The sequence below is a fragment of the Cyanistes caeruleus genome, chromosome 18 (assembly GCF_971803275.1).
Source record: "Cyanistes caeruleus chromosome 18, bCyaCae1.hap1.1, whole genome shotgun sequence".
NCBI lineage: Eukaryota > Metazoa > Chordata > Aves > Passeriformes > Paridae > Cyanistes > Cyanistes caeruleus.
Genome location: NC_141718.1, coordinates 11,387,689 through 11,409,169, shown reverse-complemented (window position 1 = coordinate 11,409,169; position 21,481 = coordinate 11,387,689). Strand labels below are relative to the sequence as shown.

Genomic DNA, 21,481 nt, shown 5'->3' with positions numbered 1-21,481 from the left:
TGGATAGATAGTTATATACAGATACACACACACTTTACTAGAAATATATTACATTTTGTACTTTCAGTGAGTTTAGTGCTTCCATGTGGGTTAAAACCCTCCACAGATATCCTTTGGGGTCACTAATGTAATACTTTGGCCTGTTTTATACAATACAGAGTTCAAGCAGAGTTTGCTGTTGGTGTCTTTGGATACACACAAAGCTCCCTTTTGTTTTCTCCTGCCAGTACTTTCAGCTGTTATAGTAATTGTACTAATGAGGTTTAGCCAGAAGGGCACTCAAGAGTTAAGGACTGAATCAGAAGATTTCATTGTTAGTCTAATATTGAGCATAGCTGCAGTGTTAGAGAAAGAATAAAGTGCTGATGTTTGCAGGAAACTGTGCCTGAATGTCCTTGTTGAATAAAGTAAATGGAGAAGAGTTTCCCTTGGGCAGTGGTTTGTGCCATGTGTCCCACTAAGAGCTGTGCAAAAGTTGACTTTTACCGGGTCAATGCTGCTGTGAAATAGAGGCTGTTCTGGTTTGGGTTCCACAGAGCATTTCCAACAGGCATTGCTTTGTAACCAGCAGGAAAGGAGGAAAGAGGCAGCAGTTTTGCCTTTAAGCTTGAAAAATACAACAAAGATAGAGGAGTCCCTGAGGTTCTGTGGGTCCCTTTAGGCTTAAAGTGGTGTGAGACACGGTGTGTGTCTTGTGACTGTCCAGTTCAAGTGTTTTCACTTTGTTCATGCTTACAGCCCACAAAGACAGATTCTTTAAGTGGGAAACTGAAGGACAGTGTGGTTGAGGAAAATAGTGCCAGAGTAGTATACTGTTGATACTTGCTATCCTCAAGATGTAGGTGTGTCCTCTCCAGTCATCCATCACTGCCTTGCTGCTGTGCTTCTAAAACATGGAATGCTTGTGATCACCGTCCAACCCTTTAAGGTTCTGTTGGACTGATCTGTTTAACCATTACAGTTGGAGCCAGAAGTGTGTTTTCAAGATTTGAGATGAAGTACTGCCAAGTTTCTCAGCTAGAAATGTGAGAGTTATTCCCTGTCATGCTTTCAAATTAAAAGGAAAACCAAAATACCCTTGGTTCAGAAGGTACTTAAATGTTATGTCAGCAAAACATAAACATATGAGTAAATTAGGAACATATTTCCCTTTTCTGATTTCAGTAACAAAAGAGCTTGGTTTTCCTAAATCAGGGTAGTTTATGGGTTTAACTCTCATCCTGAATTCTGAAGAGTAACAGAGGGAAGAGAAATATGAATGAGAAATTCTTGAGTATCAGAATTTCCTGATTCCAAGTATCTGTTTTTCCAGATGCCTGAACACTTGGTTTTTGTGGGAGCAGACCCCATGACTCTCAATAAAGTAAACTTGTTTGTGTGCAAAGGAAAACAATGTGCAAAGTTTAGTGTGTAGCAGTTTCTGAAGAACTGTACTGAGACAAATGGATTATGAGCATCAACTGTGGAACTCACAGCCATGTCTCTTAGAAAATCCGGGGAATAAATTCCCCTAATGTTGCCTATTATGGGGTTATTTGATTATCATATAGAGTTAATTGATATTCCTGGGTTATAAATAAACATGACTGAAGAAGGGGACAAAGAGAGTATGAAATACATCCAATTTGGCGTTTGGTTTCATGATCTTGGAAGCTTTCCTAGACTCTTGTCCAACAGTTAAAACCTAATTTAGAGCTGGGAAATGTAAAATGCACTTCTTATTTATTACAGTAAGAGCTTGGTGACTGTAGACAATGCTCTGCAAACAAACACCAGCAGAAAGAGGCATCCTCCTGAGTCTGATGCAAAATAATTTGGACAGTGTAGAGACCAACGCAAATGAGGTTATTTAGGACACTAGTGTGAGAATGGCTCATGAGTTTGGTGTGCATTTGGGGTTCTTTTAATTTGTATTTTTAAAAGATGAGATGAAGAGTGATAAACTGTCAGTATCTTAGCTTTTCTTTTAGTACAAATGTCTGACTTTCTGTCTGTTCTTTACTTCCCGTCAATCAATGGAAAGCATCACTAAAGGAGGCAAAATACAATGATTGAAATGTCATTCATGCCACAAGCCTACTCTTTTGCTGCACACAAAGCTACAGCCTTGTTTTTCTTAGTCTGGCCCTGGACTGTCATGAATCCTGCTTCAACACCGAGGTCTCCATCTTCTCTGAAGGTGGCTCCTTGATTTGTATCTCCAGGTTTACTCTGCCAAATGAAAATCATGCTTACACCTCGTGTAGATGCTGGAATCCTTTGGGATTGTCTCCTTACCTCCAGGCTCCCAAGGCTGGCTATGAGGGATGTTTTTCAACCAGCAACCAGCTTTTTTTCTCCTCAAACATGACAGATGCACCCAACATCTGAAACCAGCTTTACAGTCAGAGCAGCAGTGACTACAGATGGCAGCTCTGCATGTCAAGACGTGTTAGAGCTTAAGGCAAAATTACATTGGCTTAGTGCAATGCACTGAACAGAGGTGCACAACCTCTCCAGCAAGGCTGAAGGAGAAGCTCCTGGTGCCTCCAAAGCCTGCTCTGGTCCCTTTGGTCAGTAGATGACTCCATGTACTCTCCCCAACAACTCAGCCCAATGCCTGAGACTCTTCAACAGCTCTGCAATAACCTGAGAGGAAAATTGAGAAAGAGGCCTGAGGATTTACACCCTTTGATAATTTCTTACCTTCCAAAAGGCAGCTGTGGTCTTCACATCAACCTTAAAAATGCCTGTACTTCAAATATTACATAATGTTCAAATTTGATCTCTTGATTGCAGATTTGGATAAAGATGTAGCAGGACCCCAACAATGTAAAGGAAAATTTAAAGATACTCTGCCTTGTTATAAGTTAATGAATAATTATTCTTTTAATAATTAAAATTCTAGTTAAAATTTCCCCAAGTTTATCTTGGCCTGTAAGGGTCTTTAAATACCTGAGTCCCCCTTCAAGCAGCATGCAGAGCTCTTCATGCTGGCAGCAGAAGACCAGAGAGTGAAGGGCTATGTATGGAGATTTCTGCCAAGGCAAACTGTGCTCCCAGACAGTGATGGCAAATGTGAAAGTTTTGACAAACAAACAAACAGAAAAAACAGAGGTCAAAGTCCTGAATCCCAGCATGTGAACTGCTAAGCAGCTTCTGACATGGGAGGGTCAGTGCAGAGTTTGTAGTATCATATGGTCAAAGCTGAATGTTGCACCAAGACTGTAAAGGTTACACAGTGAAAGAGACAAAGAGGCTCAGCCTTCATTTCCATATCAAAAAGACAAATAGGTTCTCCTGTGAGAGGCAACTGCTAGTTGGGATAGTCATAACTACGTCTTGGCCTTCCCTGGCCATCCTTGGCCTCTCCCTTGGTCTGGGAGATGACACTCTCCTTTATATTTTTTGCCTCTTCCAAGTCTCCTCCTTGACTGCACAATGATAATTTTCCAGGTGCAGAGGTTTGATGTGCTGAGTTAAAACCCAGATCTGGAAACGGGGAACAATTGGAAGAGACTACAGTTGAATTCTCCAGAGCATTTGATAAAAGTGAATAGGCAAAATACACTTGTATTGTTGGTACTGAGTGCCAGCCCTGCTGTGAGTTAAAAGGGAAGAGCTTTCCCAGAAACAGCAGGATGATGATTCTTTAAGTGTTATACTGTAAATTGTCAAAAACGAAACATCAAAGTCATGTAGAGATTGAAACATTCTACAAATTCAGCAATGTTTTGCAATGAAGAGTCATATCAGAGCTGAGGAAGCTTGTTTACACAGGCCAAGTATATTTGCTGGGTGAGATGAGGTGTGGAGACCAAGAAATTATTACCTACAGACCATGGTTTTATCTTGGACAAAACCATGCATTTTTCTTGAACTATTTTCAGTTCCCCAAGGTAACCTTATGAGAAGAAACAACCACAACAAAGACATTTTAGCCTATCAAATCCATTTCTTGAGATATGACATGTGAAATAGTATTGCCTAGTTATAAGATAAAGTTTAGTGGGACAAGTTCAAAATCTGCTCTGAAATACACGTGTAATTCGGCACAGGTGAATTCTTCTCCTTCCAAATCCAGCAGGGAAAGGATCACAGGTAACATCTGTTGGAAAGACAGCAGGCAAAGGTGGAACTTTAAGTTCTGGAGTGCAAGAACTGTGTAATTCAGAGGCTGCTAAAGATCCAGCTGGGATCAGCTGCACTGAGTAGCAATTCCTGCTGCTCATCACTGCTCTGTGAGGGATCAGGTCTGTCCCAGCTCTGCACAGGCTGGACCCCAGAGCTCTTGGTGCTCTGGACACCAATGTTTGCAAAGTTCTGCTTTATTCCAATTCTTCTCTTGTGCTCATTTACAGGAGATGTATGCTGCGGACACTGGCAAGATGTACATATGAAAAAAGTAAATAAGATTATAATAAACGATAAGGTAAACTAAGAGGAAATATGGAGCTTCTATCTTCGTACAGCATATTCAGCTTTTATGTCTTTGAGCAGTTTTACAGGACCAAAACACCTCAAGTTTGCAGGGTAGGACTGAGATCATTTTCCCAGTGGTTCACATCGGCCACATTTGTTAGGTAATTTGTGTGTCTAGAATGTCCAGAGGGGCTGTGAGAAGCCGAGGAGCGGTGCGGACATTTCTCTTTGAAGTGAATGTGTTAAGTGTTTTCGTCGACACAAAAAAAGAGGCGGATTGTGGATCTGCAAGTTTATAAAAGAGAGTGAAAAGCCCCTCACACCTAAGAGAGTAGGGAAGAAAGAGCACGCCGTTCGCTTTTTAGCAGCTTTTAATGTTAGAAAGAATGTAATCGCTGGGGGCAGAGCCCACTGCAGTGGGACCTCCCTCACAAAAGTGCCGGGATAAATCCACTTCCCCCGAGCACTGCAGGCGCCTCCTCGACAGCCCGCAGAGCTTCGCAGCCGCTCCGGGGCTCGGGACCAGCCATGTCCACGGCGAGGATCTGCTGCCTGCTGCTGCTCACGCTGGGGGTGCTGGCAGTGGCGGTGACACTCGTGCTCATCCTGGCTCAGCCCGGCTGCGCTCCGCAGCGCTACCTGCACGCTGCCGTGGCTGCTGACACCGAGAGCTGCTCCCTCATCGGCCGGTACGTGCACGGAGCGCTCGGCTCCTCGGCTGCCTTGGCGTGTGTGTGGTGACTCGGGCTAGCCCAGGGGACAGGCGCTAAGCACGCCCGTCCCCGCTCGGGGGCTGCGCAGCGATGCTGCTCTCGCCGCCGGAGCAGACGGCGCCTCTGCCTCCCTGCCTGGTGCTTACTTTCATTACAGCGTCCCAAAAATTTGCATCTGTGCAAACCCTCGGCCTTTTGGAAGTTATAAATATTTGTAGTATACAATGCTGGTTTTAAGTGGGGAAGGGAAAATTTTACTTTTTATGGCGTGGTAGGTCTGTCGGATAAGTGACTTAGAATAAATTAAGTTAGAGGAGCTTGCAGACTTCAGCTTCATCAGAGACAAGGAAGGCAAGGCAGGGAAAGGGGGATTGGCATCCCTGCCTTTTGGGGTTGTGTGTGTCTGGCTGTGTGTGAAGGCTGCAGCAAGTGTGTCTTCTATGAGGAAAAAGTAAAGACCAGATTTAATTGAAATTCGGTCATGCCAGTAGAAGTACAAAAAACATATTTACATCACTTGGAAAGAAAGATGTAGATTAAAAAATTCTCTAGATGCCCAGGTTGTAAAGCTTCAGTTTGGGTAAAACATGTCTGTCAAATATTTTGACTCCCACGTTATTATTTTACTGTTCCTTCAATTATGAAATGCCTGTATCCATGAAAGAAGAAGGATGGAAGTTTACATTTGATGCTCCAGTGATGGATGCTGAAGCTGTGTGCTCTGCTGTGTGGTTCAGGGAGTGAAATGAGATGTGGTGCCATAATACCACACTTGGCCATGCCTCACCTCTGATTCTGGCACAGCATTTGTGAGTAGCTGGAGAAAATACACTGTGGCTGTACATATGTCAAGCAGTGAGATGGGATTTTTTATGTAAAGCCACATGTTTTTCAGAAAGCAGAAGTATTTTTAAAATCACTATTAATGGAAAAAAAGGAAAATACATAATTGGATTGCCCAAAGAATCTGCTGGGGAAAACCACTGCATTTGTTTATGCAGCTATTGTAAATTTTAACTTGATGTAGTGGATAATCAGCTGGAAGACGTTGAAGTGAGAGCCATAGAAATCTGTGGCCAGTGGACAACTGAGCAGCTTTGTCTAGTTGGTTACTGATGCTGGGCTCTCACTTTTCCCTTCCCTTCTCTTAGCAAAGAAACTCCACAGGCTTCCCCCAGCCTCCACCACTGCTGCAGCTCCAGCTCACTTGCTGACAGGTCTGTGCTGTCCCTCCAGTCTGATGGACCAACTTCAATTTCCTACAAATAGTCTGATCCCAAATGATCCCCACAAAATCCTGCCCTTGCTTCACGTTCCCATTACATTTTTTACCCCCTTTTGCCCATCCTGGGCCATCTGCACATCAGTGCAGTCCTGCTCTGTCGTCCAGTCCTGCCAAGCCTCTGGGACCTCCCCAGCCTTGGCTGTTCTCCTCTGCCTGGGCTCCACACTGCTCACCCTCTGCCTGGTGGTCAGCTCTACTCCCCTGATGCTGCTGCTTTTCCCAGTATCCTTTGCCTCCAGCCATTCTTGGAAATCTTTGTGCTCATTTCATGCTGTCCTCAGACTTGGAATGAGACAAACTCCTGTGTTGTTCTCCCAGCTACTTCTGTGCATGTTCTTGTAAAAGATTATTATAAAAGTAAAATTGTTTATAAAAATGTTCCTCTGTAAGAGAGCTTGGGATTGGAAGCTTTGTATAATATTTGCCCTTTTCCTTGTTGTTGTCACATTTCTTTCTCTGTCCCACTGGCCCACAGTGGTGGCTTCATTTTTCTCTCTAGGAAGCTTATTGCATGCTCTGTACTGCATGTGATCTTGTTAATTTTCTCCCAGACATTTCTATGCTGTTATACCTGTATGTCACTTTTTAAGCTCTCAGCTCTTAGCACATGATGGTCACCACTAAATTAGCTCTCAGAGCAACCTGTGAGGTGAGAAAATGTACTTTCACTGGTGAGGAAGTCACATGGCAGTGACACTGCGAGGATGCCACAGCAGAGGGGCTCAGCCTTTCAGAGCCATCTGCTCTGTTCTGTGACCTTCTGTGTGACTCTGCAGGGCTGGGGTTTCCTCAAGGCTGACTCACAGTCCCTGACTGTGAGATGATAAGCATACAGCTGCTTCCTGCCTCATCTTTGCTGAAGAAGACTTTAGCATCCATAGGCATTTTGCCTCAGCAGTAGCAATAAAATCCAATTTCTGAGAGCAGTCTCGGCCATCAGGCCCTGGTGTCCTTACCTGAGAGCTGGCAGTTCATGTGCCACTTTACTTCAGCAACAAGAGGAGAGCAGGGTAAAACCAAGCAGCCCTAGATGCCAGTCCCTAAAGACACTGCAGGGCTGTTTTCTCCCTGCTCTTCCTCACTGACCTTGCAGACCCTCTCTCCTGCTGTGACCCCAGGCTGTTCCCCACAGCCACCCCTTTCATCCTGCAAATCCCCCCCCCACCCCGAGCTCACAGGAATCTGTGCAGGGGATGCTCAGAGAACTGGTCTGCTGCCTAAAGACTTGGAAACTAAAAGCAGCACCTAATCCCTGACTTACTTACAGATTTTATTATTTAATTAAAAAATCTTGTTTATTTTAAAGAGCAACTCAAACCACATGCTCAGTGGATTGTCAGGAATGAAATTCCTGGGGCACTACATGATACTCTTGGTTTAAGATTCTTCCATTTGGGAGTCTTTGTGTATTCCTAATAGAATTGTCAGTTGAACTTACTGAGAAGAGCTGAACTAAACCTCTTGCTCAATGAGTGGGATAGTGGGCTGGGAGAAACACCTCAGGGCTCACATGTTTTCCATCTTTGGAGATTGTGTTAGTGTGCTCTGGATTTCTGAAATCCTTATGCAACTCTTTGGGTCCCTGCAGAAAGTGAGCAACCTCAGTGAGCCTTCAGCCTGTCACTATCCATGCTGGCAGGTCCTGAACTAAACTTCCCCTTAGCCATCAATGCCCAGCTCCCAGTGCTGAACAAGGTTGGGTCTCTTGTTTTTTCTGCTGGACACTGTGGGCTGAAAGCAACCTCAAACAGCTGCTTGGTCCAGACTAAGACCCTGCCCTGGGAGAAAACTTGTCCCTGAATGACATGAAACACTTTAATAAAGAGGGATGGGAGGCTAAAACGAGAATCAGAATAGTTTTTACCCAAGGATGTGGATTTGGTGCCACAGTCCACCTCACTAATTTGTCCTCATGTCAAGAACCCTGAGGAGACAGGAGATTATTGCCCTGTTACAGTAAGAGGTACTCAGACTTCGCCTCCAGCTTCGAGTCACTTGTTCCCTCCTGGAAGAGGCTCTTTTCATCAAGCATGCAAAAAGCTCTATATTCCCTACCAGTGTGCTGTTTGAGCTCTGTCATCCACTGCTCTGCATTCCTTTGTTTCCCAAATGGCAGAACCAAGAAACAGCCAGCACAAAGTCAGGGACAGATTCAGGAAAAATGTTCATTCCCAGTGGTGGGATTCACTGCAGGAAGGCAAGCTGTCCTGGCCTGGCCCAGCAGCCATCTCTGATTGCACTTCTCCAATGTAGCCTAGCATAAACCCTGGGAACTGGCCTTTGAAGTCAACACTCCCCGGGGGGACAGCCTGGTGGGGAGGGTGAGAATGGTGAGACTTTAACAGTCAGAAAACGTCTGCAGCCCTGGGAAGCTCAGCTCTAGCCAGACAATCTGATGCAAAAATCCTTTTCAGTGATGGCCCAGCAGATTTCTGAAGTATGTTTACATCCCAAAGGATTTGGTTTCCCTTCTTGCATGTTTTAAATTTGGTAACTGGCCCTTTTTTACAGAAGCAGTTGTTACTTTTGCTTCTTATAAATCCTAAGGAGGCAGCTGCTGTATAATGGGTGGTCTCCCAGTTCCCAGCCTTCTTTAGCAGAAAAAAAATCCAATACAATTTAATAAGTTTGCATTTCCAATGTGTTTAAAGGGGCTTCAGCGTTCCCTCTGGCCTAGGGCAGAACAACCCATCTTTGCTGTGAGAGAAGCACCATCATTCACTCTTCCAGGGAGGGTGAATCCCTGTTTGCTGCTCCTGGAATGGGACTTGGTTGTTTACACCCTCTTCTGCTCCTTATTATAAGGAAACTCCATTAGTGACTAAACCCTAATGCTGAAACTAAGTGGCAAGAAGGATATGGGACAAAACATTGTTATCAGATTTTGTCAGCCCCAGCACTGGTAAGGTGCCACACTTTGATTAAGCATTTTGCATTATAATTGAGCTCATTGCAGCAGAGACCCATCTAAAGGGAGCCAGGTAATGGGACATAAATCCAGTTGTGGTTTTGCTATATATAATGGCCCTAAATTCCCCAGGCATCACTTCCAAGGAAGTGGCAGGTCCCTGACTGGAAGTGAGTGAGCCATGCACAGGGAGCCACATGTGACACACCAAGAGCCAGCTCAGTGTATTTTCTGTTGAGTTTCAGTCTCTGGAGAGGCTGGAGGGAAAGGTGTCAAGGCTAGAGGCCAGTGTGAACGTGCTGGGAATTTGGGTGAGAATCTGCTTTTCAGACTTTGGGAAATGTGCTTGATGTAAAGGTCTTAATGCATTGCATTGAAATGTGCACCTGCCATCTCCAAGCTTCTTTTTAAAGCTGTTTTTCACCCAGAACCATGCTCCCTGTCACCAGGCTTTGTGCATGTGTTGCCTCACAGCCCATAATCCAGGGGTCTCTTCGAGCACTGAAGTAGCAGTGCTTCTTCCCTCTTTTTCCAGCTTTCTAACATGCTGTCTGGGTCTTCTGCAGAGGTGACTCAGTTTTTTAGGAAGCCCTCGTGTCCTTCCTTACTGTGGTGAGTAACTAACAGCTTTCATTTCGGAAAAACACCTCCCAGGGACTTTGGTGGGTGAGTCCATCCCCTGCTGCAAGGGGCTGAGCCTGAGCCTCAGTCTCCGTGCTCAGAGCTACAGCCATGGAGCTCCTAGGAGGCCAAAAGCCATGCAGACCCCAAACAGAAAGTCTGATGTTCCTTACTATTTCTTTTCTTCCCACTTGTCCACATGTCATTTCCTTACAGGCAGTGGTTCTGAGACATTTAGGGAAACAAAGAAAAACCACAATCAACATGCCTGCTGGCAGCATCCTGTTCCCAGACCCAGCAGGTCCCAGCCATATCAGTGGATGTGAAATAAACAGTCTCTGTGTGTGCTCTGTGTTCTCATGCAAACTCTGGGAGCAGTTGCACTGCAATTAATGAGCTATTCCAATTTCCCCTCTAAGGGAATACATGAGCAATATTTATCTGAGTTAAATGTTATCTGAGTTATATGAGGTCAAGTTATCTGAGCAATAACCCAATAAAACAGGTAGGAGCCTTCCTAGCAAACACCAGTGCTAGCTACTGGCAGGCTGTGCAGGAAACACCACCCCTTTTCCACTGCAAGGAAAAGGTGTTTTTCAGATCTCTTGAGGGAAGCACGTTTCTCTAACAGAACCTGTTGCTGTCAGCAGCAAGAGGCTGCCTTAATGCCCATGTGTTTTTCATGTAGCTGTACCTTGGTAGAAGCAGTTGAGGGGTTTGTTTCCTGTTTGCTTTTTGTTTCTTCCTTGGTTTTGTCTTTGGGAATACAGGGGGCAGAATGGGGCATTTTGGTGCTAATAAGCCCAGGAAGTCACAGTGTAGGAATGATGAAGTAACTATTGTGCTAACTGACAGGTTGTTTCGGGACTTTACTTCACATGGACCCAGTGTTCCCACTTGAGTGCTCCTGTCCAGTTGACTAGCTTATGCCTTTGTTGGGAATGGCATTTGGGAAGCTAGAGATTAGTTGTTTTGTTCCTAGTATGTGGAAAGCCCTCTTCTGTGCTCCAAGCATCCTTCTCCATGTCTTAGGACTCCTTGCTGTCCCTTTTAGTCCACAGCATTTGTGGGCAGCTGCAGTTCTCTCTATCCCATAACTATTTGCCCAGAGGAAGACCAGTCTCACACATATCTGGTCCTGGCTTCTCTTTCCTCCTGCAGACTCTCCTTTTTTCCCCTCTAATTGTTCCTTCTCACTCCAGCAGAGGAAGGTGCCCCTCTGTGCCCTCACACCCTGCACTGCTGCCACTACATTTCTCCAGCTGCTAAACTTCAAGTTGCAGGGGTCCCAAGGAGGCATTTTCATGTGGTTCCTCCATTCTGATATTCCTGGATTTTAATAGTGTCTTTTTTTCTTCCCTCCCTACCACAGGGACATCCTGAAAAGTGGAGGCTCTGCTGTGGATGCTGCCATTGCTGGCTTGATCTGCACTTCAGTGATGAATCCTCAGAGTTCGGGCCTGGGTGGTGGGGTCATATTTACCATCTATAATGCCAGCACAGGTATGGGCCTGCCCTGGCCTCTCCATGGTACCTCGTCCCTCTGCAAACACACAACTGCTGTGCAGAAATCAGAATACTTCCTGTTCTCTCAGAGCAATATTTTGAATATAAAAGCTACATCACAAACCACACTTGTGCTCTTAATCCAAAGCATCCACCACAGGGTTCTGTGATTGTCATTTCACAGCAAGAACGTGTGTGGAGGAAAGAGCTTTGATATAAAATGAACTCAGTTTGCTTCTCCTTCCGCCTCTAAAGCAATCCCAAAGTACATTTTAAAGTTGCACAGCTGATTGCAGCCAGGTGTGAATGGCTGAGTGAAGCAGGCAGGAGGGGAATGCAGTGTGTGCTGCCAGTGTTGTATTGCCAGTGCCTCAGCTGAGCCCTCAGGATGGCACTTGAGGGGCTTGTGCTGCTCTGGCAGTGCCTGCTGACACTGGGGCTGTGTCACACTTCTGTCCCTGTGCTGGTGTGACTTCCCAAAGCAATGCTGAACCTTCCTGTCCCAGGAGATGCATCTCCAGAAATCTAAACCTAGCAATGTTCAGTGTCTGCTGGGGAGCCTTTTTGTGTTTGGCTTATGCTCTAGTTTTGTTTCCTTGCTTTTGTGTCTTCAATGTGGGAGTTTCTAAGTCTTGGCTTCCAAAAACCCCCAGAGCTTATCTATCTAATAGTAATATCAACAATGAACACTAACAATATCATAGTTTTAAAAACCCCTGCCAAATAGTTTCTCAGAGTCACAAATCTGGAAATGGTTGGCTTTATCTTATGCAAGAGCTTAATTTGGCAGAACACCTATATTTTTCTTCTTTTTCCTTTTGCCAGAGCCATGCAACTTCGTTTCCTGACAGCAATCCTTCTCTGCTACCTGAGTTATGCTGCTGCACAGAGCTGCCCGTGGCTGTGCACAGCTCAGGAACTTGATGCAGCACTGTGGGCTCCTGCAGCACAGCTGGCTCTGTGGACAGATAAATACAGGGCAGAGAAGGAGGCTGCTGAAAATACTGAAATACTAGTGCATGCAAGTAGGGGTTTGGGTTTGTTTTTGTCCTTTTAAGCTCCCTGATACATTGAGGGCTTTAAATATGAAAATTTAAATATGATATAATATTAAAATTTAAGTATGATAGACTTGTTTAATCATCATTTGGTAAATGGCCCTCCCAGGAGCATGGGGCTCACATTATGTCTCTGACATGTCACATCTGCCAAAGAAGTGCAGGAACCTGCAGGTGTGAGGCAGCATCTCCCAGCCCATGAGCCCTGGGGGGAACATTCTCTGGCTGGAGACAAGCCCTGGCCTTCTCCCTGTCTTTTCAGTACCTTTAGGTAGGCACTGCTTGGTTTGCTCTAAACAAAAGCACAGGAGTCAAGGACAATGTGCTGACACCTGACCCTGCAGGTGCATTTGGCAAAAGGCTGCAGAGCAGCTCAGCTCTGGGCCAGCAGCACATGCAGTGCTACAGCTGACTGAAGTGTGATGTTCATCTGTTTCAGGAAAACAACATTATGCATTTCCCTCTTCTTCTTTCTAGGAGCAGTCGAGGTGATCAACGCCCGTGAGACAGTCCCACGAGTGTTTGCTCACAACTTATTGTCTGGCTGTGGTGCTGGTTTCCCCTTTGGTAAGGACACAATCTGTGCCACAGCTGTGTGCCCTCCTGGTGTGCACAGAGCTCAAGGTGGGGAACTGAGCACCTCACTGACTTGATCTGGAGTTCTGTTTACTTTAACACACTCTACCTGGATTGCCTTTTGCAAAAATAACTAAAAATACTAGGTCCATAAAAATTCCTGTTTGGTAATAATACTGGCAACCCAACTGAGCAGCAGGACAATGGGGAGCCAGCATGAGGAGAAATCACAATGTAACTTCTCTCTGTAGGAAGCCTGCAGTTCAAGACTGGATTTCTCAAAGCTCTCATTCCCCAGAAGTTCTTACAGATAAAAATAAGATCAATAGCTTTCTGGAAACAGAAGAAATAAAATTCACAATCTCACACAATGGTGTGTCTGCTTGTGTCCATAGATTGGGGAAGCACACTGGCACATCAGGGGCTGAGTTGCTGGGCTCAGGCACTCTTGCTTTAGCAGCACATCTTAGATCTGTCACAGTATTGTCACAGTACAGCTGGTCTGGACTGGACAAGGTAAATCTGACCATAACACAAATCCAATTCAAATTTCCTGGGCTAGACAGCCACTGGCTGATACTTCTCTCCCTGCCCAGCATCCACTTGTGTGCTTTCTTCTCATCTTGCATGGGTTTGGCAGAGGTTCTCTATAACTTATCCAGGAACATGTTCAGACATGAACTAGGCTAGCTGAATTGGATTTGTGTTATGGTCAGATTTACTTTGTCCAGTCCAGACTAGCTGTACTGTAACAATATCTTTCCCCGTTTTTGCTGTATTCATTCTCCTTCCCTAGAATGTTATCTTCTGGGGTGTGTCCTAGATCCTGGAGGTGTTCTTATCCTGAAAGCCTGAAAAGGAATCAGGAGCTACTCTGGTTGGAAGGGACAGCTGGAGGTCACATTTTTTAATTTCTCCAGGGATGGAGAATTTCACTGCTTCCCTTGTTCTGGTGTTTGACCCAGGGGCCCCATGAGCACCATTTCTCCAGCACCCAGCTGGCACCTCCCTTGCTGCAGCATGTGCCTGTTGCTTTCAGCACACCTCAGGCCTGGCTCCAGCCTCTCTATACCCCTGCTGTTCAGTAACAGGGAAAGGTAATAAACAAACCAAGTCTGCTTTTAGAAGTCTTGGTTGCCTCTACCAACTGAGACTTTGGAGAGCTTTCAGAGAGGTGGAACCCCCAAGCCAGTGACGTACTGGGTGTGACACTGCTGTTGTGCTCCTCAGGTCCCCGCTGGATTGGCGTGCCTGGAGAACTCCGTGGGTATGAGGAAGCCCATAAACGACACGGCCGCTTACCATGGAAAGCCCTGTTTGAACCAACCATCAAGCTTCTTTCGGAGCCACTTGTCATTTCTCCAGTTCTGGACAAAATTCTCCATCACCCAGCCTTCGCTGGTCTGGGGAAAAGCCTGTGGTATGACCCAGGAATGAAACTGCACTGTGAGGGTCACTGTTCCCTCAACTTCAGCCCCTTTCTCTGACATGCTGACATGGAGCACAGGCTGCTGCTGTGGTTTGTTCTAAGGGAATACTTGCTGTAGAGTGGGAGACAATCAAAGAAGTGGGTTTTTAAAAGAGGCTGCAGTGTAGCACTGCCTTGGAAATATACAACATGCATAGTCCAGATCAGCTTATGGTAGGAAAAAGAGGCCATTTGCCCTGGGCAAGAATAGGCTCATGCTGTAAAATGGATAAATGTTCTTCTTTAACAGCCCACTGCTATGATAAATGTTCTTCTTTAACAGCCCTCTGCTATGTGATGGTCAAAGATTACTGAAGCGTGGCGAGACCTACCGGTGGGAAGCGCTGCAGCAAACACTGCAAGCTGTAGCAGAACACGGAGCTGCAGCGTTTTATGAGGGAGAGATAGGAAGGGCCCTGGTGGAGGACGTCAGGAAGGCTGGTAGGTAACAGCTACAGGTAGTCCTGATACACACAGGCCCTGCTCACAGTGAGCCTGTACCATGGGAAAGCCAACACATGCCATTTACTTGTCAATTGGAGTGTTGGGGGGCCACCTTTCCCCAGTTCCTATAACTCAGGTCCAGACACAGAACCACCCACTGCTCTGGCCTTTGCCCACTGTGCTCATGCATTGGCCCCTCTGACTCCTTTAGGCTTTGTGACATCCTGAGGCTTGGCAGCACATGGGCATGTGTGATGGCAGTGCTGTGCTGGGCGGGAGGAGTTTGGGCTGTATGGGGATGGATCCTCCCAAGCTTTACCAAGGCTCTGATGCAGGCAGCCCACAGCAGCAGTACAAGTTGCTGTGATAATGGCAGCTCCTGGCTCTCTGTTGAAGGGTCCAGCCTCTCACTGGAGGACCTTCGGGCATACAAAGCAGAGGTGTCCTCAGCTCTGAACATCACCCTGAACAACCACACCAAGGTATTCGCTCCAGGACCACCCATGGGAGGTGCAGTGCTCATGTTCATCCTCAAGGTATTGGAAGGTAAACTCCTAATGGAAAACGGTCAGCAAGAGGTTTTCAGAGAGTTTTGCTCTCGGAAAAGTGAGTGAGATAAAAAAAAGTGAGAGTGATAAAATGCAATGGGCAGAAATGGAGTTTTTGAGCCAGAATGGGGTCCAAAGCAGCAGTGTGACCATGCTATGCAGCAGGAGGATGAACTAGTTCACTTGTACAGTGGATCAGCATCACCCCAGTTTCTGCAAAAGCCAAAGGATGCGTGACTTCCCAATGCTTCAAAAGAAACTGAAGTCACAGTGGAAATTAGTACTTGGTTGTTTCTGCATCCACATCCTACTGAAGCATAGGGGAAACCTGGTAAGAACTGGGGTGGGAAGAGGAGGCTCCTTTCAACATTTTTTTTTTTTTTACATTTTTTGAAAAAACATTGCCTTGGGTCTATTAACAAAATAATTTCATCCTGCTCCATAGAGTATAAATTCCATAAAGCATCACTGGCAACACCTGAGGAGGAGGTAGAAACCTATCACTACATTGCAGAGGCCCTGAAGTTTGGCAACATGCTAAGACCCCGCATGACTGACCCAGCCTTCTCTGAAACTCAGGTGAGCTCCATGGTGTGTTGGTGCAGTGCTACAGCATCAAGCAATGCTCTGACATGCTCCCTCTTTGCAACCTGGAAGGAAAGAAAATACTTAGAGCTGCTGCTAGAGAGCAATGCAGCTGAGTTGGTGAAGGCAGAGGTGGGATCAGGCTGTTTACTCTGCAGCTTCACTCGCTTGACAGAGGATGTGCACATGCTCCTGCTAATGTTGAGGTGCCTCAGTGCTGAGCTTGGTCCATTTTCTGGGATGAGAGTGGCATGGGGCTGAATGCTGCCACTCCAGGGCCCCAAGCTCTGACTACTGGAGCTCAGTTCCTGAGGCCTCCGTGTGCCCAAAGCCATACCTGTGCTTTGGTGACCAGCTCAGTGTCCTTGCTGTGCTTGCAGGTGCCTGTGGGGACCCTGTTGTCTGAGCAGTTTGCAGAGTTTGTGAGGCAGCGGATAGATGCTCGTGGTGACCACTCACTCAGCCACTACAACCTGCTGGAGTCCCTCTACAACGACAGATACCAAAGTATGGGCACGAGCCACATCTCTGTGCTCGCTGCAGACGGCAGCGCCGTGTCTGCCACCAGCACCATCAACTACCTGTGAGTGACCCCTGTCAGGTTCACAGGGGAGCTGCAAGGGCTGGCTACCAGCAAAGCCAAACCCCTGGGTTTCATTGGTTTTGGCAGCTTCTGAGCTGTGGATGCCTTTTTCATGTGACAGCAAAGATTTGTGAGCATCAACTCCAAGGGTTGTCATAATTCAGGAGGATGCGAGAATTTGCTGAGGCTCTGGTTGAATTTCTGTGGGTTGAGCAAATCCCCACAGGCACCAGTGACAGGGAACTTATCTCTGTCACCAGCAGCAGCACAAATTCCTTTTGGACACCTTCACTGGGACACTTGCAGGCTGGGAGGAGATAGAAGCTCCTCACAGGGTGCCATGTGCAGTTAATGTCATCCACAGCAGGAGAACCCTGGGCACTAAAAGGCTTCATCTTTCCTCCCTGCAGGTTTGGCTCCCTTGTGTATTCTAACCAAACTGGGATCATTTTAAATAATGAACTTGCTGACTTCTGCATATCAAACAAAAGCATTAAAGCAGGTGAGCATCCTCATCCTTAGAATAAAGCACAGGGCCAGGGGATGGTTACACAGGCTGTGTACAAGTGGGCAGGGACAACCTGTAAACTTACAGGTACTCTTTCCTAGATCTGGATGAGAGCAAGTTTATTTCAGACTAAAAGAGGATAAAGCTCTGTAGTGTATCTGTGTCTACTCACATATCTCCTTGTATGGAAACATGGGAGTTTGGGGTTCTAACCAGGGAAATCAGAGGTTAAAAAAAATGCTGAAGCTGATCAGTGGCTGGCAGGAAGGAGAGGGAAGAAGTGAAGAAACTATGCTAAGACAAGCCTGATGATATTTTAGGCTCATCTATGACTCTGAGTGTAGAGCTGCTTCAGGCTTGCACCGAGCTGTGACACAGCAGTGTTGCTGCAGACATGGCTCTGTGCCATAAGCTGTCCCTGCTACATCCCCCTCAGCCTGCTGGGAGAGGACACCCAGTGTGCTGCTGTGGCAGGATTTCTGCTAAGTGTTCCTCATCTGGTTGGGTGAGCTGCAGCAAGTCCTGAATACTTGTAGGATGCCCTGTCCTGCATCAAGAGAAGCCTGTTCAGCTTGTGCCATAAAGGTCTCAGCTTTCTGGGAGACAGGCTTTCAGTACAAGGACATTTTTCTATAAGTCTTGAGTATCTTGAGGAGGAGCAGCAACTTGTTTTTCTGTGAGAGACAAAAAAAAGTCAAGGTAGATGAACCTGTGCCACTCCTACCCTGTTTAGAGCCACATGGAAAGAATAGTATCTCTGCTTCTGCTCTAGGAGAGAAGCCTCCCTCAGCAATGGTGCCTTCCATCCTCATCTCCAAGTCAGGAGACATGCTGGTGATTGGAGGAGCTGGAGGGGGCTGGATTGTCAGTGCTACCACCATGGTAAGTGAAAACCACAGCAAGTTGCCAGGACTTTCAGCCCTCTCAGATTTCTAGCCATGGTCAGTCTCTACTCAGCTCCCCTCAGATCTTGACTCCTTGGTGCTTTTTTTAATTTGTAGTTTAGAAGTCACTAAAGGCTGCGGGCTGTAGGCCAGGAAAAGCATTCTGGGAAGCATTAGGTGCTAATCCTATTTTTCAATTACCCCTCACATCTAGTATTGGTCACCATGAAAGCAGGACACCAGGCTGACAGGACTGTGGTTCTGGCTCAGTGCAGCCTGCGTTGGACAGCCCAGGTTTTATGTCCAGTTGGGCAGTGTGGAATTTGTTTCATTGCAGGCGATTATAAACAAGCTGTGGTTTGGCTACGACTTGGAACATGCCATTTCAGCTCCTGTCATGCATACCCAGGGTGACAGTGTCCTATTTGAGGAGTCTTTCAGCAAGGTGAGTGGTCTTGGTGGGAAGCAGATTGCTTCTGTAACTCTCCTGGGTAATCTTTATTTTGCCTGGCTTCTTGTTTAAACCTCACTTTCTCAGTCAGACTCCACACACACATCCTACAGTTTCCCACCTGGCAACGTTAAGATCTCAGGCCCCTGCCCCATTCACTCCATTTCCTCTTCTCTCCCCCCACAGGAGGTTAGGACTGGCCTGCTGGGAAGAGGACATAAAGAAAAGAAAGATAAATTTGCAATGAATGTTGTACAGGGAATTTCCAAGGAAGGAAAATGCATCTCTGCTTACTCTGATAAAAGGAAGCTGGGGAAGTCAGCTGGATATTAGCGTGAAATGCCATCACAATCCACAGAGCCACAGGAGATTCAGAACACGCTTTGCTTGGACATGCCCATAATTTCCTGTTCCCATCAGGATGTCTCCTGGAGCATGGGCACAGTCTGTGATTACATCTAATTCCAGCAGACTGCAGGTCTACAAGGGGAGGTCAGCTAACCTTGTTTAGAGATACACCTTTCATTACTTATGTGATACACAGAGAACATATTTCTTGAGCACATCAGTTACTCAGAATGAGAGAATACAAAGTGTGAAAGGAAAATTGGTCCAAACCCCACTGAGAACACTGTGAAATGGCCCAGCTGTATCTTCCATTCCTGATGGAGTCTTTGTTTTCCCTCCTCCTGGGATGAACAGGCTTCAGCTGAGCTCCCTGGAGGTGCCTCTCCCTGTGGTGAGATGGCTCCCAGTCTGTGCCAGGTCTCCCTCCTCAACACCAGTACATCAGTCTTTGGGAAGGCAGGTCAGGAAGGCATGGAAATGTTTTTGGAAACTTTAGAACTTTCTTCAAATTGCAAAGTGCACGTGATCAGGAGATGTCATTTGTAGCCCTGAGCTCAGCCTGACCAGGACACCAGGACTGCTGAGAAGTGATGCAGCACAATCAGGCATTAGCAGAATTCTCCCATATCCTTCATGCTCCAAATTCCTGTTTACCACAGCTAGTTTCTAGTGTTCCCTTCAGACCACAAGGAGGGCATTGTAGGACTCTAAGAACTATCACAGAAAGAGAAAACTTTTGGAGAAGAGACCTGAACGCAAAAGGTCCTTGATTTTTCACCTGGATGCAAAGGGTCTTTTGCAGTTTATCCATAATCTCACCCTGTTCAAAATGGACAAGAGAATCAAACATTTAGGAAGGAAAAATCTAAAACCCCCAAAGCTCTTCAAATATGCTGGGTCAAATTCCCAGAATCCTCCAAAATTCCATTTTCTGAAAGCTTCTGAGCCTGACTGCCCTATGGGCACAGTGTTGTGTGTATGTCTGAAAGAGAAACCAGAGCCAGGCACTAGCAGAGCCCCCCCCCTAGAGCCACAGGGCTTCTAATTCTCCAACAAATAGAATCCCTCTGTAAACATCATAACAAGCACACACTATTAAAAAACACACATTTAAACAAGGCCAGCTAGATTTTATGCCAATGTTTTTACCCACAAAGCCTGTCCAATAAAGCCATCAATTTACTGAAATCTCAGCCTTCACTTGCATTTTAGTGATGGTCCCAGTGAAGCTGACCAGGGCCAGATGTGTTTTCCTTCAGAAGCAGCCCCTGCTGTATCAGTGAGTGATTGCTGAGTTACCAGATCGTAAGCACAAGCCCTTAATTGTGCAGCTGGAAATCAAATTACTCATGGATTTACTCCATGCACTGCTCTGCTCCCTTCTTGTCCAAGTGGAGCTCATCTTAAAGCTCCCAACTCAGGAAGAACTGCTGTTTTCTCCATCAGAGCTGCTCACTCACACTGTGGAAGTGGCCTGGCACCCTGTGAGGCAGCATCACAGTCCTGGCAAATGGGAAAGGAAACAGCCCCACAAGCTGAAGAGGGGCAGTTTTTATGTTCATTTGGAAGGGGTTACATTGACTATGACTACCAAAGAAACCAAATCTATCTAACTTGCTGAAGTTTTCTCCCTTGATGAAGTCCCTTGCCCCAGCTAGCAGTTCCTGGGTGCATGAGTTCTGGTGCCAGAATGCCACCAGGCAGAGCTGTGCAGGGAAGCACGGCCAGACCCCATCTGCAGCTCCCACCACAGCACCAGGCATGCAGACCACACTGAATGCTGGCTCTGGCAAGATCCGTGGTTCTTTCTAGCTAACCCCACTGAGCTGAGAGTTTACAATCAGCAACTGAGAGTGGCACTGGCTGGAGACAGAGCACTCCTGGCTTCTCTATTAGGCTTCAGGGCCACCTTCAGCAGTGCTCTGCTCCCTCTCCATCATTTCACTACAGAAAACCCAAGTCACCAAGTAACTAAACCTCCCATTACCTTTGCTTCTGACACACCTTAGGGTGAAGCACCCTGCAGTACTCCAGCCTCTCACCTTTCCAGTGCAGTAGTATCACAGCTACTTCCCACCACATAGACATGGGAATATTATCTTTAGTCCAGTACTCACAGCAGTTTAACTGCTTAGTATTAACTTTGCAAGTGAGCCAGTGGTTTAAAAACCTGTCAGAGATTTAATTTGCAAGTCAGAAGGGAATGGGAGTGCAGATCTCTCAGTGTGCTGGAGACTTCCAGTCCTGCAGTCCTTCCTAACAGAATACCTGGTGAAGCTGAGATTGTACCTGCTGTGGCACCTCTGCTCTTGCCCTGCCACCTCCTCACTGCTGAAATCTGCTTGGGTCAGGAGCCTCTCAGTTTTGTCTCTCCATACTCCTGCTCCTCCTAACAACAGAGCATTATTTTTGTACTGAAATCAACTTACATGGACTTTTAAAGCGTCATTGTACAGAGGCTGCTCTATTTTCTAATGAAGTCTTTAAATTATACTTTTAATAAAGTGTTTTTAAACCTGCCTGGGAGTTTCTCCTCTAAACCTGTTGCCTATCCCATCACACAAGCACAGAGGACTCCATTCAGGTGTTTCCAG

General features: G+C 46.3%; 1 protein-coding gene and 1 long non-coding RNA gene across 6 annotated transcripts in view; one reads left to right on the top strand and one right to left on the bottom strand.

Annotated features, from left to right (window-relative positions):
• The window catches only part of GGT5 (gamma-glutamyltransferase 5), a 37,219-nt gene extending 15,813 nt beyond the window's left edge, over positions 1–21,406 (top strand). For 4 of the 5 annotated variants that reach the window (XM_086855752.1, XM_086855754.1, XM_086855753.1 and 1 more), the window contains exons 3-13: positions 11,301–11,431; positions 12,970–13,059; positions 14,299–14,488; positions 14,820–14,977; positions 15,377–15,526; positions 15,974–16,107; positions 16,494–16,696; positions 17,107–17,198; positions 17,977–18,086; positions 18,426–18,533; positions 18,726–21,406. In XM_086855752.1, coding sequence (XP_086711878.1) covers positions 11,368–11,431; positions 12,970–13,059; positions 14,299–14,488; positions 14,820–14,977; positions 15,377–15,526; positions 15,974–16,107; positions 16,494–16,696; positions 17,107–17,198; positions 17,977–18,086; positions 18,426–18,533; positions 18,726–18,872 — 1,446 coding nt within the window. In that variant the 5' untranslated portion in view covers positions 11,301–11,367 and the 3' untranslated portion in view covers positions 18,873–21,406. Of the gene's footprint in view, positions 1–4,586; positions 5,091–11,300; positions 11,432–12,969; positions 13,060–14,298; positions 14,489–14,819; positions 14,978–15,376; positions 15,527–15,973; positions 16,108–16,493; positions 16,697–17,106; positions 17,199–17,976; positions 18,087–18,425; positions 18,534–18,725 lie in introns of those variants that run through there. The other variant, XM_023937702.2, reaches the window with a different exon arrangement.
• LOC147649945 (uncharacterized) lies at positions 14,619–21,057 on the bottom strand. Its single transcript, XR_015277721.1, has 3 exons — positions 18,834–21,057; positions 18,661–18,743; positions 14,619–17,878 (listed from the first exon to the last, which is right to left on the bottom strand). It is a non-coding gene; the product is annotated as an uncharacterized LOC147649945 (long non-coding RNA).
• Positions 21,407–21,481: the final 75 nt, after the last annotated feature.